Genomic DNA, 19,191 nt, shown 5'->3' with positions numbered 1-19,191 from the left:
CTTATGTCTGAAACCAGCAAAGATTGACACGCTGGTTTTTTTTGACAAAAAATCTGCAAAGGCCACACGTGAGCGTTGATAAGTGTTATGTAAGCTTTCTGTTTGCAGTCATTTTAAAATGTTATTGTTATAGTGCTATAACCTTTAATGGCAGCCTTTATTGGGGTCGTTAAAAAATTAAATTCTGGTTATTTGCATATAAATGTTTTATTTGAATATGCAATATGTAGATATTTTGTGTAACATTTATATTTAGTGCTCACTTTTTTGATAATTATTCTGTTTGTAAATGTATAAGCTAAATGGTAGATATCAGTAAATAATGTTTTATTGATTACAAATTGTGAAATATTTAGATGCTACTCCTGATAATAATTATGATAATTTCTCTGTTTGATTGTTCTATACCAGTTAAAAATGTAATTAAAAAGTCATCCTTGTATTCGAATATAAAAGTTAATATTTTTATGTTATCTCATGTGGTAATGCTTAATCATGTTTTAAATCTATTATACAGTAAATATAGAACAGAAGACTGACATTAACAAATTATATCACAAATCAAACCACGATCACAGTATCTGTCAGAAAAATCACAATTCAATTGTTTAGCTGTAGTCAGTACATTTTAGAGTTGTTGATATTATTCACCTGTGCTGTTTACTATAGATAAAGAATGGAGAACTTTTACAAAACTTGTTTCCAATAAAAAACTGTTATTGAAACGCATCTTACACAAGTTAGCCTTCAAATTATACCATTAGCAAAAATTGTTGAAAGTGTTTTTCAATGCAATTTATTAAATGCTCCTGTAAATGAACACATTTTTTAGAGGTACATGCAGAGGCCAATTAGAATAGTGTAAAAAATGATGTATTTGTGATAATTTATTCTGTGGTAAATCTAGCAGCTGCTTAATTGACTATTTATCAACATAATAATTTTTTTAGGTTAAAGTTGACTTGGTTGAACTCTCTGAGAAATGCTGTAGTGATTTTGACCTGAAAGCAGAACTGGAAAGATCATTTTTGTCTGAACCCACATCTCCTGGACGTGCAAAGGCACCCAAAGGCTTTAAGCTTGGAAAACACAAGCATGAAACCTATATAACATCAAGGTATATATCCAAATATGTTTTTCCATTTATCCATCAGTTGTTAATAATGTTCTTTTATACTTTCATGGTACTTAAAATGTGGTTTAAAGAGTAGTATTTTATAAAATATGGTTATTTAGGAATTGAGGATATAGTAACCTTTCATTTTAATAATATTCATACTGCTACTGCTACTACTACTACTAATAATAATAATAATACATTTTATTTATAAAGTCTTCATTCACAATGTTTTCTGTTTTGATTGTTTACCGAGAAAAAGAATCATTGGTGAACATTTACTTTGATCATGTGTAATGTAGATTTATCTTTTTAAAAAATGCTTATTTTTCAATAGAAGCAGTAAATACTTGACGCCCAGATTTTTAATAAACCTGTTCTGCTTCCCCACAGTGGAAAGTCTGAATATATTGAACCGGCCAAACGAGCTCACATTGTTCCTATCCCAAGAGGACGGGGAAGAGGAGGATTTGGACAGCTCTGCAGACCTCATGATATTTTTAGGCAAAGAAAACAAAACACTAGTAGACCCCCATCAATGCATGTTGATGATTTTGTAGCTGCCGAAATCAAAGACATTGGACCAGCAACTGGCTTGCTGCCAGCAAAAAGGACTCCTAAAGGGTCTCAGAAGGTTTCTACACGGGGAGTGTTCTCTGGCAACAGAGGCGGCCGAGGAATTTTTCACAGTCAAGCTAGGTTCTTTACTCCACCTCTTCCCAAAGGTAAACTTACTTGATTTTTTGCATTATACAGGTGTAATCCCATTACAACGAAACTCATGGGACCATAAAAATATTTCATTATATCGGAAATTTCGTTGTAAATAATATGAGGAAAATACATATAATGTGACGGGGGTCACCGGCGATTCGCAGTTTCTAATGGCAGCGGTACAATGACAGCTCCAAAGCTGCTCTGCTGCATCTGGTAAAAAGTATACCAAGGGAAAAGTAATTGGTTGTCATTTGCAGGATAAGGTTTACTGCATAATATTTAACACCAAGCCTTAAACTGTTCTGCCACAGCGATGATTCTGTGCAACTGGTGTTCTTCTATTCTGAAGATGGGAGCTAAAGCAGGACAATTGCAGATGTTGCAGCTCCTATCTTGTGTGCTTGAGTACTGAAGTAGTAACAGCTCCTATAACAACACCTCATATATTTTGAATGAAGTCTTGACACTGTACCTGCCTTCTTACATAGTAATAAAGTACTTGTATTTTCCTTGGAAACCTGGACTCATCTGCCTGTCTCTCGCCCAGCTCTGTGACCTATTCTTGACAGTACCAAGGCTTCTTAAACAGGAAAAAAAAATTGATTTGACAATGATACTTTAGGTGCAGCTTTTCTTTTTGAAATAAAAGGTTTTAAAATACAGTATTAAAAAAGAAGTTAGATTTAACTTTTTTAATAGAAATTAAGATTTAAATACAGAATCAAAATGAGACATTAGAAATGCAAATTTGAACACAGAATGAAAACGAGACATTGGATGTAACACAACTACCCACACAGACGCTAGGTACGCATTCGGCTCTGTGTATGATGTTGCATCTGCTGCCCAAGACTGGAAATTTATCAACAGACTGTCGCTTTCTTTAAAACAGCCTGTTTCAGGGTTCTTGAGGCTTGGTATAGGCACGGCATTAAGTATTTTTTGCATTGCATTATTATCATCAGTGGCCATTTTTGCCCCAAACAATGTTTGTTATACTGAGATTTACATTTCGTTAAAAAGAAAATCATTTAACATGATGCTTTATGAACATTTGTCTGGGCCTACACAAAAGTATTCGTTATTCTGAAAAATGTTTTATTTCGTTATTTCAGGATTTGACCTGTACCACTTAAAGCAATGTCTTATGTGACTTGTATTATATTAAGATAACCTGAAAATAAGTATAATATGTTGCTAGAAATAATGTTGACAATTAATAATATGTACATATGCATGTCTGTCTTCCTATATTATATACATGTACACACAGACCCAGAGTATATATAGTGTATATACAGAGGCATTAATAGACACTGTCCTAGTAAACCGTGTGTTCAAGAGTTGTTTACTAGCCAGCAAGAGGCACATGACTACTTGTAAAGTATTCAACATGAAAGAGAACACATTAACAATTTAAAGTATGATTTACTTGTTATATTAATGAATGCAAGTATTGAAAAATTGAAGGTACCAAAATTATGTATTTCTTTTAAAAGGCTGTAATAAACATTGATTCACCACGCTGTCACTTATGAACACACAGAAACTAAACACTTTATTGGTGCTAGTTCTTTTGCATGAGCAAGCAGTAATGGCCAGTTTGAGAACTTTTTGAGCAGTTATTTTTTTCTGCATTGTAAGAATTGCAATATACAGGCATTCTGAAATGAAGTTTCATATTGTGCAATTCTTTGTCTCACTTGTTGCAATTTATTTTAAATACTGTAGAACAGGATTTCAATGATGTCATTACCATCATATTTGCCATTTAAGCTCAAAACATGTATTACTTGTAGGTGATGTCTCAGGTCCACATACCTCATACACAACATATAGGGTGGTCCAGATCTAATTATGCAACTTTTAATGCAATGCAGGAAAACAATGCAAGACAAAAGAATTGTAAGAAATATCCTGTAGTAAACGAAAATGGACTTACATTGAATTAATTCACTGATTTTCCATGTAATGTCCCACTTGTCCTCCATTCAGTTGGATACAGGCTCGGAATAATAAACTTAATAAATTATAGCATAATGAAAATTGCATAATTAGATCTGGACCACCCTGTGTGTGTGTATGTATGTATGTATATATATATATATGTATGTATATATATATATATATATATATATACACACACACACACACAGTGGGTACGGAAAGTATTCAGACCCCCTTCAATTTTTCACTCTTTGTTATATTGCAGCCATTTGCTAAAATCATTTAAATTAATTTTTTTCCTCATTAATGTACACACAGCACCCCATATTGACAGACTAAAAAATAGAATTTTTGAAATTGTTGCAAATTAATTAAAAAAAGAAAAACTGAAATGTCACATGATCCTAAGTATTCAGACCCTTTGCTCAGTATTTAGTAGAAGCACCCTTTTGAGCTAATACAGCCATGAGTCTTCTTGGGAAAGATGCAACAAGTTTTTCACACCTGGATTTAGGGATCCTCTGCCATTCCTCCTTGCAGATCCTCTCCAGTTCTGTCAGGTTGGATGGTAAACGTTGGTGGACAGCCATTTTTAGGTCTCTCCAGAGATGCTCAATTGGGTTTAAGTCAGGGCTCTGGCTGGGCCATTCAAGAACAGTCACAGAGTTGTTGTGAAGCTACTCCTTCGTTATTTTAGCTGTGTGCTTAGGGTCATTGTCTTGTTGGAAGGAAAACCTTCAGCCCAGTCTGAGGTCCTTAGCACTCTGGAGAAGGTTTTTGTCCAGGATATCCCTGTACTTGGCCACATTCATCTTTCCCTCGATTGCAACCAGTCGTCCTGTCCCTGCAGCTGAAAAACACCTCCACAGCATGATGCTGCCACCGCCATGCTTCACTGTGGGGACTGTATTGGACAAGTGATGAGCAGTGCCTGGTTGTCTCCACACATAACGCTTAGAATTAAGGCCAAAAAGTTCTATCTTGGTCTCATCAGATCTTATTTCTCACCATCTCAGAGTCCTTCAGGTGTCTTTTAGCAAACTCCATGCGGGCTGTCATGTGTCTTGCCTATCCTCAGTGTGTGGAGACAATCAGGCACTGCTCATCACTTGTCCAATACAATCCCCACAGTGAAGCATGTGATAGTAAAGATCACATTAGCGCTAACAAACGGAAATTATTACTCTGTGAAATAACGGAACAACAAAATGAGATTGACTATATGTTCATAGGTGATATGACAGAAGTATGTAGATATTGTTCAGCTTTAAACTTTAAGTCAGAGACTTGTAGATCGTCTAATTTGTGTTGCCATCAGGGAAAAGTAGTGTTTCTTCCTAATGAAGCGGCATATCTGCGAGAATTAAAAGATTTGTTGTTTGGTTAAAAGTGAAATCCACATACGCGACCGTAACGCAGGCATGGGTTGGCGAGCGAAGCCCCCTAGTGTGTGTGTGTGCGTGTGTGTATATGTATATATATATATATATATATACACAGTGTTGCTTCAGTATACATCCTTAATCCTTTCCAGATCCTTGGACTTATACCAAACAGGGCGTATACCAAACAAATTTTTCCCATAAGAAATAAAGGGAAAATTATTAATCCGTTCCCATGAAAAAAAATCCTATTGTTATTGGCATATTATACATTGATGGGGTTGTATAAAATAATTTAAACACTGCTTAATACTAAAATACATAAATGCAAAAGCAATTAGATGAAATAAATGAAAATTTAACCTCACTTTACTTTTTAATAACGTCTTTGTTTTTCACAATTGTAGATACCGTCTTTTTCGGCATACGGTATGCAGCAGCCAAGTTCTGGATACGCATGCCACCTTCATATTTTTCAACAATCAGTTCAAATTTACGCGAAAAAACACGAAATCACGTGAAAATTCACAGTTATAGCATGGGTTGTTCACTGAATGCTAGCAACTGACGCTCGTGGGCAGTTGTGACTTTGTCTCGAGAGAGGTAAACAAAGGTAGCGCGCGGTGTTTTAGCACGCGAGTCGTATTCCAAACAAAGGTCGTATACCAAGCAAAACTTTTTGTGTCCAAACAGGGCATATACCAAGTTGGACTTATTCCAAAGCAGACGTATACCAAGGTACCAGTGTGTGTGTGTATGTATATGTGTGTATATATATATATATATATATATATATATATATATATATATATATATATATATATATATATATATAATATTGATTTAGTTTTGGACAATAAGAGAAGACAACAATTTGGTAAAGTGTTTCTTTCTCTTGTCTTACAGTTAATTATAGTCGACGAGAAGTTGGTCGTGGCTCTAGCTGGAGTGCCCTAGCTCTTCCTGTGGCTCACAGAGTGGCATACAGTGATGGTAGAGGAGGTCAAAGCAACTTCAGCAGAGCGCCACCCCCATCCAGACAGGCCCCAGCAGGTAGTTTTTTTGCTTTTTTTTGTGTATTTGTAATTTTAGGATTTCTGCTATTTCACTTTAGCTGTAGATAACGGACAATAAATGTAAAACAATATTGCAATTGAAGTTCCATTTCAACCAGATCTTTGAAATACTTATGGAAAGTTGTGATGGTTAGGCTGCCTTAAAATGAAATCCTTTTGAACCCATAAAAAGTGCTTAATGGTTTTCATGACCTTTAAATATTTTGTGCACTAGAGTGGTAATTTCATGTTTTAAAGTAAAAGCATTTGTTAGAACAATTTTGCCATTTTGTTATAAAATCTAAAAGTAGTATTTATTTAAAATGTATATTTTTCTGTTATGGCATAATCTAATATTAATGACTTATTGTATGCTTCATTTCTTTTACATAATGTAATGACATATATGCTGATTTGAGACATTCTGCTCAGCAATACACTTTTGTCTTTGCAGGCGCCTACAGACTGACTCCCAGGGACCGTGTTCCACGAGGTCGAGGGGCCGGACCCTCCTGGTTAAGCAGTAGTGGCATTAGTGGAAGTGGTGGCAGTGGTGGAGGCTCTAGGGGCAAGTTCAGTGGAGCAGGCAGTAGTGGAAGCAGAGGAAGACATGTTCGATCCTTCACCCGCTAAGCATGAGGCTTACATACTCTTGACTTGAGCAGCAAGGAGAACTCTGTATTCTGTGGATGCGAGAAATATTTCACTCTGAGGATTTGGCATTCAGCCATTGTGAAGTTGAAACACTGAAGGACCAATGCCAGTTTCTTTGTGTGTTCATGGACAATAGAAATAGTTTCTTTTGTTTGAAGACATTTTTTTTCTTCCCCTCATGAGAGGTAAGATTTTCAATAAAAAAAGAAAAATGTAAACTCTGGTTGGGTTTTTATTAAATGATAAAGAATTATACAAGTTTATATTTACTTTGAGCCAAAATTCACTGACATCTGAATAAATACAAAAAAGCACCAGAACTGAGAGAAGACCTTCAGGCTCAATTAGTTAGTTTATAGCTAAGCTGTCCCAGTTGCTCATCCAGACAATTTATAAACGATATTAAGTTTTTTGCTTCAACTAGATAGTTCAGTGGTCTTTTTCCGTTTCCTGTAGTTCATCCTGGCTTCCGTCTTAGTGCACATCCCACAGATGACCTGAAGTATGAGATCCATTATTTAATTGAAATAATGCTGCTCAAATGGTTTTTGAGAGTTCTGAAGTTCTGGATTAACTGTTCTTGCCGCTTTTATTGCCTCAGCATTGAAAAGGTTGAACCTGCGGGAACAGGACATGTGCTTTAGTCGAGGAGCTTGTCATATGTGTTAAATGAAGAGAGAATATTAAATAAGAGAAGATATCTCTACCTGTGTGACATTAGACACTTCTGTCAGCATCCCTAAACAATGGCATCTCTCAGTTTTGCTGTTGTGAGGCTCAAGTAACTACAGTACCAAAGAAAAGTAAGAGGACACAATCGTGCAGCATTCTTCATCTGTTAGCTGTCTAAGAACAAGGAGGTAAATTTCGTCCGGGCTGGAATACCCTACCTTACAGGCAAATCAGCCATTATTGAAACATTTTAATCTCATCTTGAGAGAGATGGAGTTTTTCTTCCTCAGTATCTATTAAAGATAAAGGTAGTAAGCAGCGAGTTTGCCCAGAAGACACAACAGTGCGGTACCCCATTTTCTATCCCTTTTGTCTCACTGTTACCTTTTCACTTTGAACATGTAATTATCTGATCTTTTATAAGTAGTCAAGCAAAATTACACATTTTATTGGCTAACTATGAAGATTACAATATGCAAGCTTTCGAGGCAGCTCAGGTTATTCTTTGGAATTAAGTGACGCTTTTACAATATATGATTTTGGAATCTGTCTGCTTTAGGGGCTTGACTAATTCAGGGTGAGCCAAAATGGCAACTGAGTGGGTTGGGGTGGGGGTCCTTTGATAGGTGGCCCCTTGTAGTTTTCAGTCGGCAACATGCCTTGGTCCGGTGCACACCATGATTTTGCTGTCAAAGTGCTCTTCAAAAACAAATAATCCATCATCACTATGCAACACACCTTCCAAATGCACTTCAGCATTTCTCCTAACGGTGATGTCCTAAATCGGGAAAACAATTCTTCAGTGAGTGGCTAAATTTAGACAGACAAGTACAACAATGAACAGAAAATCTCCAAGCCATCCTTGGACTATACGAACGCCTCAAAACATCCAAGCTGTAAGGGCATCAATTTTGCAGTCTCCTAGACGTTAAGTGCGCAAACATACTTCAGCCTTTAGGCATTTCCAACATGTCTTTCAGAAGGATTTTACATGAGGACTTTAATTTCCATCCATTCAAAAGGATGGTAGTGCAGTAACTCACTGAGAGAGACTGGAAGTGCCATAGAGAGTTGTGCTTAAACATTCTGCAAATTGTTCATCGAGATGCCATTGTCATGTGCAATGACGAAACACATATCCATTTGAATGGTTGCGTAAATAAGCAAAAAATTTGCTATTGGCCAGAAACCAACACTCATGAACTCTTCATCAGAGACCCCTGCACAATGAGCATGTCACAGTTTGGTGCGCCGTTGTAGAATTTGGCATTGTAGGCCCTTACTTTTTTGAGGAGGGAGGAACAACAGTCATTTCAGAACGTTACATTGAAATGCTAGAGAACCATTTGTGGCCCCAACTGGAAGAAATGGATGTGGTGGATGCCTGGTATCAACAGGATGGAGCAACAGTTCATTTGGTGGAGAGATCTATACAAGTTGTATGGGAGATGTTTCCGGGGAAGCTGATCTCCCTGCGTGGCGAAGTCAGGTGGCCTTCACGTTTGCCTGATCTCGTTCCATGCCTTTTCTTCTTGTGGGGCTATCTCAAGTCGAAGTTATACACACAGCGACCTTAAAACCTTGAAGATCTGAAATCGCCGAATGAGTCATGTGAGCTTTCAGAAATCATCTCAAAGAGTGATGGCCACCACCTTGAAGACGTCATTTTTAAAATACAGTGAAAAAATCTATTTTGTATACCCTTTCTTGTGTCGTAATGAAATTATTGAGACTCTTTCTGAAAAATAGTTTGTACCCTAATTTGTACTTTTTATTCTAAACCAACATTCCCCCCAAAAATATCTGATATCTGCTGACAGACTGCTCCCTGTATACCATGTTCTCAGGTAGCTTTACATTTTCACGTGTAAAACATTACCCTTGCCAGGTGCCTGTCCTCCACTGAAGTCACTTGTAACTTTTTCTGAATAGCACCACCAGTAAGTTTGGTTACAAATTGAATATGAATAAAAGGCCTATAGAACATGACAAAGGAATGTTCTATTAATTGAAGAGAGATGATGTAACAAATATGTCTAGATGAGGAGCAAATAGAAAGACATCTCCCAAAACTCTGCACTCACACAAGAAGAGTGGTGAAGTTAGCCACTGAAAGGCCACCAGTCACAATGAAAGATCTACAGATTTCATAGTGGAGTAAAAGTGTATCCATCAGCAGTATCAGGACCACTGCATAACATGGGTCAGTGTTGGACAGTGGTAAGAGGGAAACCATGACTCCATCATGTTACCAAAGTTTAGTATACCAAGTAAGAGCAGGAGAGAAAACCAGCTAAGTGACAGGCCTGTGGTCAAATGAGATCAAAAGTACACTTTTTTAGCCAAATGTCAATGATTTCAACAAACACTGTACATTACCCCCAAAATACCACCCTTATAGTGAAGTCTAATGAAGGGAGTATGTTGCATAACTCAGTCTGCTAAAAACTGAAACTTGGAACAAAACTGACTTTCTAACACTCCAATAATCTCAAGTGTAACGCTAACATTGGAGTAGATCAGGAGTAAAAATGTGAATCCCAGGATCAAGTTATAGTCAAACAATGGCAGCTATAAAAACCCAAATGAAACTGAGCAACTGTTGGGAATGCTGGGTAAACATCACTGGAAATGAATGAGACTGACAGACTACTATTAAACAGAATGAAAAGCTTTATTAGCTGCCTCACAGTAAGGAGACCTGGGTTCGCTTCCCGGATCCACACTTGTATGAGTCCTCCCACCCCCATATTTGTGTGTCCCTGTCGACTTGCCTGCATTGACTGCAAATGTGGTGCAAACAACACACACATCACATAGACTACAACACCCAACTTATGGCTAGACACAAAAACGTCTAATTTGTCTCAACTGAAGTACCTGGAATCCTTTAAGCATTAGCTTAAGATCTGCCATCTAATGTTATACCTTACCATTTTCAAGGCCTGCTTAATCCTCAGCAAGGTTGTGGGGATCTCAAATTATGTTAATGTAAAGCATGGAATGATTTGGCTATACATTTTATTTTTTTGAACAAGTATGGATTTTATGTATAATTTGAAACATTTGAGACAAGCTATGTTATCTGGCTTTGCCCAGAAAATTTCACGAGACAATGTGCCTCGCTTTCAGTGCCTTAACCAGGTATAGCAGAATTACTATGGAACAAATTGCATTTCTTTATACAATACTAGGGGGCTTCACTCGCCCACCCCGGGTTTGGTTAACCGGATATGCAATTTTAAGAGATTGTTATTTTCATGGGAATTGTTACATATGCATTATTTTCACTTTTACTTTAAAACTTTAGTAAAAACAATCTTTAGATTTAACTTTTCTTCAAGATCGCATTGAATTTTCAGTCTGTGTTTGGACTTGCATCGTGACAACGCAACGTATGACTGCCTATGAGTGAATATCGTTTCATTCTCTCTAATAAATAAAATGACTTTTTCGAATGTTTGTCCATGCTCTTTCTTCTTCGTTTAGTCGTTGATGTGTCATCTAGAACATATAAAATTATTGTCTTGATAAAATTTATAAGAGCTGTGAATGCAGGAAGTTTGTCTGCCAAAAGCATTCACACGACTAAGAGCTGAGAGCACAGGAATTGTCTGATAAAAGCATTCACACGACTGAGGTTAGATGAGCGTGGTCTTGTTTGAAAATAGTTGTAAGTAGGGTGTGACTTGAAAGAATCTCATGTTAAAAGTCTCCGTCTCACGGGACTTCATACCGCACCAACATTTTTTGGAATCTTCTAATTCGTGTTGCCAGAGACAATTAAACGATCTACAAGTCCCCAACTTAAAGTTTAAATCCAAACAATGTGTTTGATCTCTTTTTGCTGTTCTGTTATTTCACTGAGTAATAATTTCCATTTGTTTGCGCTAATGCGATCTTTCCTATCCTTTTTTTGAGACTTTCGCATTTTCGTACTTCCATTATCTCTAACCTGCTCTGCATGTGTACTGTGCCAACATTTTTGAATTCTTTACAACATATTACTTTGTCATGTACTCTTTGTCCTTTATTTCCGGCCCCGGGCAGGGACTTGTCTCGCAGGATGTATAAGAGTCTGTCTGAGAAAATCACATCTTGTCTCCTTTAAAGATTCTTTTTTTTATAATAGATTTGTAGTTTTTTTTTTTTTTAACCCAAAGCCTAATATTATTGGCCGGTAGTGTGATGTAGTGCGTATGGTTGAGATTGTAAGTTCAAATCCTGCCTCTGACACTGTGCAAGCCTGTTCAAGTCACTTCACCTGTATGTACTCTAAGTGGAAAAACAAATAAAATGTAACTCATTGTTGTCACCTGTTGTCTTATGAAATTTTCCTGGGCAAAAATGGGTATCACGGCTAGTTAATTAGTATTAATACAGCAAAAAAGATTATTCCACTGTATATCAATACTTATTTGACTGCAATAATGAATAAAGCCCAAGTGGACCCTTCAGAAAAAGAAAGGCAAGTTCTAAATTTAAAATCCCAAAGCTTTTTTTGTATAATGCATTTTTTTTTTTTACATTCAACCCATTTACATTATTTCTGGGCCGTAAGAGATCATTTTTAAAAACAAACCAAAAAAAAGAAAAAAAAAATCAGTTTAATTAATGGTCAATTTTCTTGGGATATATCACCATTCAAGATGTCTATTGGCTTCTTACAATATACATACAACTGGCTGTAATATATCATTGCCTGTTATGTATCCAAAACACCAGAATATTATTTTTCCAATAGAACAAAACTCATGCTCTGTAATAAAAAGCAACAGAAATGATTGCACACTCCTGGAATTACACAGCCAGTATAATTCAGCTGCTGCTTCCTGGAAGTCACTAAAGTGAACGCAGAGAGAGTTGTGCATATGCTGCTTGGGGCTTGTGGTGAGCACATCTGCTCCAGTAGACATTGGCAGTGCGAATAGTGTGTAACAATATGCTAATTATCAGTCCCTGATTATGAATCTTCTGTACTCATTATGGACATTGTAAATTATTGCTAATTTTGTTATTTCTGTTACAGAAATTCCTATGTTCAGCTAAAAATGAAACGTTAAACTAGGTAACCTTGCACAGCTTAAATGAGATGGCTGATTAAATCCAGAACTCTCAAGGTTATAAGGCTTGGAACAGACGATTATATAGTTTCATGTCATTAATGAAGAGCATAAAAAGCTGCGGTTTCAATTTAGAGACAAACAGTTTAATGCCTAAAACTAGGAGTTGTGATGGATGGCCGGGACACCTCCACGCTGGAAGGACCGGGGGAGCCAACCTATCTAGAATGTTACCTTCCCCGGACCACTAGATGGTGCAGCCCCCCTGGGTTTAAGCGGTGCCTCGGACTCCCACAGGACTTCATAGGAATTGGAGTTGGTTACAGCCCTGTTGGGATCCGCGGGTGCCACCAGGGGGAGCTGCAAGTGCTTCTGGAAACTCAGTCAAAGTCAATGAGCACCTGGATCACTACTGGGGGTCTTATAAATGGAGCCAGCAGTCATAACTCTGAGAGCCAGAGACGGGAGGAGTGGAGGACGACGAGCCTTGCTGGAGGGAGAGTGTAGGAGAAAGAAAGAGCAGGAAAAGGAAGAAGAATTGTGTTTTGGTTATTGTGCTTGTGGGAGGCAGGCAAGACGTTTCCCACAAGGGAAAAGAAAAAATAAAAGCCCTGTGTGCTTTGAACCTGTGTCCTATGTCTGTCTGTGTCAGGGCTGGCCTTTACAGAGTAGAGTTTTAACAGTATTTATATTCCAAGTCAAAACTGAGACCCAGTCATGTTTTATTTTCTCATTTCCTATTTAATAAGCATTCAGTACCGGACAGTTTTGCAGCAAATCAAAACTAAACAAAAACGAAGGAAGGATGTCTTTGAACTTTAATAAAAGATAAAAAAAAGAAGTGTGCAATATGAAATAAAGTACTTCATAAAGATTTAGAATACAATTGACAACCGTTTATATTGTGTAGAAATCTCAGTGTCATTTAACATTAATAAGACCATAGATGGCTGTGCCTTACTTCCCTATATATATATATATATATATATATATATATATATATATATATATATATATATATATATATTGTCAGGGATGCCAGGGGCCATGACCCGGCCGGGACGCCAGGAGGGACCGGAAGAGGGTCAGAGCCCTGCCTGGATCACGTGGGGTTTGCCTTCCGGGTTGCTTTGGGGCCACGGGTCAAGGGCATGGAAGCCCTTCCCTGTAGGAGCCCGTGGTCACCGCCAGGAGGCGCCCAATGCCTTGGGGACTTGTTTCCCCAGCACTCCCGCCACACCAGGAAGTGCTGGGGGGAAGACTTTGGAGGATGCCCGGAGAGCAGCCGGGAGGACAGCCGACACTTCCGCCACGCTGGGGCGTGGTCAGAGAAGGAATGCCGGGAACACCAGGTGCTCATCCGGGTCCTGTATAAAAGGGGCCGTCTCCCTTCATTCGAGGCTGGAGTCGGGTGGAAGTAGGACGAAGCAAGAGGAGTGTGGAGGCGGCCCGAAGAAAGGCATTGTGGCCAGGATTTGGAGGACTATTTGGGGTTTGTGCACGTGACTGGGTCTTTGTGACCATTATTTGGGGGTCTTGGTGACCTTAGTACTGTAAATATTCTGTATAATAAACGTGTGGTGGTTTGAAAACAAGATGTCCGCCTGTCTGTGTCCGGGTGGCGTTCACATCTGGCGTAGTCGGCAGGATGCTCCGCCTGTTTCAAGGCGGAGACCTGATCAAAAATATTGTTGTGGACGGCCCGGTGCAGCAGGGACCCCACCGCGTACGCGGGTGCTGCGTGCACACAGCCCCGCGGGGTAAAGGAACCCCACGGACCGCCAGGGGTCCGCAGGAAGGCCATGTTTCCCTGATGCGGGCAGGTGGCGTGCCTACAACGAGTGCAGCGGTCTCCTACAAGCAGGCCGTTGCTGAAGGCGCCCGGGACCGCATGGCGTCAAGAAAGGCCACGCCGAGGAAGTGTCCTCGGTTTGACGAGTCCGGGAAGGTGAGTTCCCTGCCTAGCGGCAGCCGGCCCATGGGGACCGGGCGTGTTTTCTCTTTTGCAGGCAGGGACCTCCCGGATCCACGTCGGTGGCAGGCGCATGCTGGTCTGCGGGGCTCCGGCAGCGTGGCGGCAGCGCGAGGGCTGTGGAGGAGGAGCCGCTGCAGCTCGAAAGGCGCTGGCAACAGCAGGGCTGCCGGCAGGCACGTCGCCACCGCAGAAGGGGAGGCAAGATGGCCGCGGACCAGAAGTCCCTCCCCTGACAGGCCGCGATTGGGCGGTGTGTCGTGCGGGCCCGCCGATGACTGCAGAGAGGCGGGACCAAGGAATGTCCATCACGGGCAGGGGAGACCCGATTGGGCGGAGGAGAAGGCCCACAGGAAGTGGCGGCGCTGGAGGCTGACAGAAAGGTAGGCTCAGCGTCGCTTCACTTCCCGTCTTTGCCGGCTGCTTTGGCGGAGCTGGGGGTGTCCCTTCAGCCCACCGGGCAGCGTGTGTTGCAGGTGCTTTGTAACCTCCGGGCTGAGGTGCTGGAACTGGAGAGGAAGGCGCTCGGCGCTGAGACTGTTTCGATCACCAGCGGGGCGGCGCGACGCTGGAATCTCCAGCGGAGAGTTACAGCGGAGACGGTGAGGACAGCCGACTCCGTAAAGAATACGGGAGGGTCTGCTGAAAAAGGCTGTGATGACAACGATCAGTTCCGAGTAAGCAGCCCTCCGACAGGAGTGCGGCGCCGCTGGCTGTATCTTGTGGCGAGGGGAGTCCGTGAGGGCGCTGAATGGACACGGGCTGCTAAGTGCCCGGGTCCTAGCGCCCTCCGCCCGAGTCGGCTGCGGTCTTGCGCCGCACTATAGGGACGCAGGCGGGACAGAGCGCCTTTTATTCCATAAGGAGTCTCAAACCGTCATGGCGTCCCAGAGTGAACGGAGGAATAAAGGGCTGGGTGCGATTCCTCCGATATGAAGGGGCGCAGGCGGGACAGGGGCTCGCGTTGGTTATCTGGTCGCACACCGTCAAGGCGTCCGAGTGAAGGGAGGATTAAGCGGCTGGGTGCGCTTCCTCCAATATGGTGAGGCAGCGTTGCTGGGTGCAGCGTACGGCTGGCTGCCCTCTGGGAGAGCAGAGGGAATCCCTGAGGCAGGCGGAGAGAGCAGGCGGTGCCGGCGGCTCCATCATTGAGAGGGACACGGAAGCGCGGAGAGGGTGCCGATCAGGCAAGTGCGGGGCGATTGGAGGGGCGCTGCCCGTGCGTGGCACGAGCTGGGTGCTGGCAGCGGTTCTGCCCCTGTGTTCTCTTTTGTAGGGACGGACCCCGGGCGAGCTGAAGGAGCCCCTTCGTGGCGGAGCAGCCCTCTGATGTCGGGCCGTCTGCGGAATAATCTCTCTGCTGGTGCGCAGGGGCGCTCACAGCTGGAGGAGCCTACAGGGGAGCAGTGACTCGGAACAAAGGCGTGGAGGCCTCGGAGGGGTGCCGATCGAGGAGGCCCGGGGTGCCGGTAAAGGGGAGCACAACCTGTGCGAGGCACAGGGATGCACCAAGGGCTGGTGCTCGGATTGTGTCTCCGCCCCTGTCCCTGCTAGGAGTGCGGGGCCGGACCCCGGCTATCCTCGAGGGGGGCCCGTTTGGGCTCTGCTGCCCTCGCGGGACGGTCGCTCTTGCCCACGAGTGGTCTTCGCTGGCTGTGGGGCACTGTCAGGGATGCCAGGGGCCATGACCCGGCCGGGGCGCCAGGAGGGACGGAAGAGGGTCAGAGCCCTGCCTGGATCACGTGGGGTTTGCCTTCCGGGTTGCTTTGGGGCCACGGGTCAAGGGCATGGAAGCCCTTCCCTGTAGGAGCCCGTGGTCACCGCCAGGAGGCGCCCCAATGCCTTGGGGACTTGTTTCCCCAGCACTCCCGCCACACCAGGAAGTGCTGGGGAAGACTTTGGAGGATGCCGGAGAGCAGCCGGGAGGACAGCCGACACTTCCGCCACGCTGGGGCGTGGTCAGAGAAGGAATGCCGGGAACACCAGGTGCTCATCCGGGTCCTGTATAAAAGGGGCCGTCTCCCTTCATTCGAGGCTGGAGTCGGGTGGAAGTAGGACGAAGCAAGAGGAGTGTGGAGGCGGCCCAAGAAAGGCATTGTGGCCAGGATTTGGAGGACTATTTGGGGTTTGTGCACGTGACTGGGTCTTTGTGACCATTATTTGGGGTCTTGGTGACCTTAGTACTGTAAATATTCTGTATAATAAACGTGTGGTGGTTTGAAAACAAGATGTCCGCCTGTCTGTGTCCGGGTGGCGTTCACATATATATATATATATATATATATATATATATATATATATATATATATATACACACACACACTGTAAATATATCTATATTTATATATATATTTATTTATATATATTATATATATATATAGTTTTATTTTAACTATTAGTTAAAGAGCTTTGCTGTGGCTCAATGTGAATTTTGACTTCACACAGAGACTAGCTTTGACTATTCAGCAGGATTACATTTTTAGTCTATTTTAATGAACTGAAAAGATCAAAGACAAAACCAACAGAACCATGGTGTAGAGAACACTGGGGTTACATGGGCTTTTTACTTGGGTTTTTTCTGCAATGTCATCAATGACACAGTGGAAGGGAGGACCCTGCTGTTCATGATTGGCTAACAACTTTAGAAATACCCTTTTATTGCCTTTATGTGGCCCATATCTTCACTTACCCAATGATGCCAACACCTTTTTTTTTTATATAAACTGGGCACTGTGTATTTTTAAAACTTGTTTCACAAACTGGGCATCTAAATGCTCTAAACCACTGCCCTGTAATGCTTAACACTTCGTGTACGAGGCCATCACAGGAATGGAGCTGACATCCTACTCCAACTAACAGCAACTCTTCGCATTCTTTCTCCGGCCACAAGTCTTTGTCATCTGGAGGAATGTATTTATACCCTTCATTGCACGTGCCAGTCCTCCAACCTAAGCCACACAGTGCCATCTGGAGTAGCTACATAGCAAGTGAAGAAATGTCTAAATTTCTAATCAACTGCAATTCCTTTTTCCACTAAACCGTTTCTGATTTGTTTTCACCATCTTTTTAGCAATTTTGAAATAAAGTTGGAATAAATTCTGTCAGGATTTATCTTGGTTTCATTTTTTGTTACACAAAATCTACTAAAGATAAAACCTTTTAGTCAGTAAGCAGGCAGAAGAAAAGCTTGTCCATCTGTGTCATTTATTACACCATGTGGAGGAGGGAGCCTCTCTCACAGCAGTCTGTTACAACATGATGAGAAACAAAGGACAGATGTTCATTTTATACACACTGAAGTTACATACAAGGTCCATCAATGCATACATTTACTCTGATTGGTTTGTTGGTTTACACCCAAATGATCTATGTAAAATAAAAGTCTCCTCTTATTCTTCTTATACCTTACAAGTTGAGCCACCACTCCTGAAATTTTTATTATGCATATGTAACAATTCAAATGAAAATAACAATCTGTTTATATTGTACATCCGCATCCCCATACGTGAGCTGCAGAACTGCAAAGAGGCTAGCGCAGGGGGTCCTCAATCACGGTCCTGGAGAGCCGCAGTGGCTGCAGGTTTTTGCTCCAACCCAGTTGCTTAATAAAAAGCACTTATTGCTAAAGTAACACTTCTGCTTCACTTCACTTTAGTGATTTTGAGCCCTTATTGCTTAATTTTGTCTTAAACAGCTATTTTAATTGCTCCTTATTATCAATAACATGCAAATGACAAGAGAGAGCAGCATTTCTCCATTTAGCTTATTTACATTTACACCTGTGTGTATTTATCTGCACTATTGGGTTTAATTAAATACTTGGAAGAAAAATGAAGAGAAAAAAGTGAAGGACTGAGGATTACTCGTCCATTTTAGCCTTCAAATCATTTGCATGATAGAAAGGGAAAGAAAATCTAGGATATGAGAATGACCTGACATAGCAGAGTTAATTTAATTTCATAGCTTGTTAGTGCTTTATTGGCAAGAATTGCCTTCTAATTAAGCAACCAGGTCAGAACAAAACCCTGCAGCCACTGCAGCTCTCCAGGACTGGGATTGAGGACCCCTGGGCTAGTGCATAGTGCAGACCTGGGGGCTGGCGAGCGAAGCAAGCAGGGTGCAAAGCCCCCCTAGTCTTCAATCAGGAAATAAGCAGCTACATAGTGAAAGAACAGAAGTGATTTTTTTCAATTATTATTGTCTAGTTGCCCACAGAACTGAGACAGTATTTCACTTCTGGGCATGGACACTGAATGCCAATGACGACACTTGGCAAAGACTTTCTGAGGCAAATCCACGCACCAGACCCTGAAGGGTGCCACGGAGAGAGATGAGCAATGAAGTGAAGTGCACAGCAGGTCTCCTTTTAAAATGGTTAAACTCACAACAACATTTTACTTTTTTTTTCTTCTTAAAACACCATGGTACACTACTTTGCAATATGTGTGTAATCTGAAAACATAGATCAATACTCTGTTATTCCCCGACTCAGGGTGGGTGGGGTTGGTATCATAAGAAATGTGTTCTTTTACATATGTTCTGTAATGGTGCTGTTTTTGGATTTGCTATTTTCTGAAAATAACCAAATAAAGCAGCTGGTAACAAAAAAAAG

At 41.4% G+C, this 19,191-nt stretch overlaps 1 protein-coding gene across 2 annotated transcripts in view; it reads left to right on the top strand.

Annotated features, from left to right (window-relative positions):
- The window catches only part of virma (vir like m6A methyltransferase associated), a 161,687-nt gene extending 154,597 nt beyond the window's left edge, over window positions 1–7,090 (top strand). For both annotated transcript variants that reach the window (XM_039736377.1, XM_039736376.1), the window contains exons 21-24: window positions 951–1,117; window positions 1,511–1,842; window positions 6,070–6,216; window positions 6,673–7,090. In XM_039736377.1, the coding sequence (XP_039592311.1) occupies window positions 951–1,117; window positions 1,511–1,842; window positions 6,070–6,216; window positions 6,673–6,851 (825 nt within the window). In that variant the 3' untranslated portion in view covers window positions 6,852–7,090. The remainder of the gene's footprint in view (window positions 1–950; window positions 1,118–1,510; window positions 1,843–6,069; window positions 6,217–6,672) is intronic.
- The last annotated feature ends 12,101 nt before the right edge of the window (window positions 7,091–19,191 follow it).

This window comes from Polypterus senegalus, chromosome 15, assembly GCF_016835505.1.
Source record: "Polypterus senegalus isolate Bchr_013 chromosome 15, ASM1683550v1, whole genome shotgun sequence".
Classification (NCBI taxonomy): Eukaryota; Metazoa; Chordata; class Cladistia; order Polypteriformes; family Polypteridae; genus Polypterus; species Polypterus senegalus.
The sequence above is the reverse complement of the archived record's forward strand: the minus strand, read 5'-3'. Positions and strand labels throughout refer to the sequence as shown.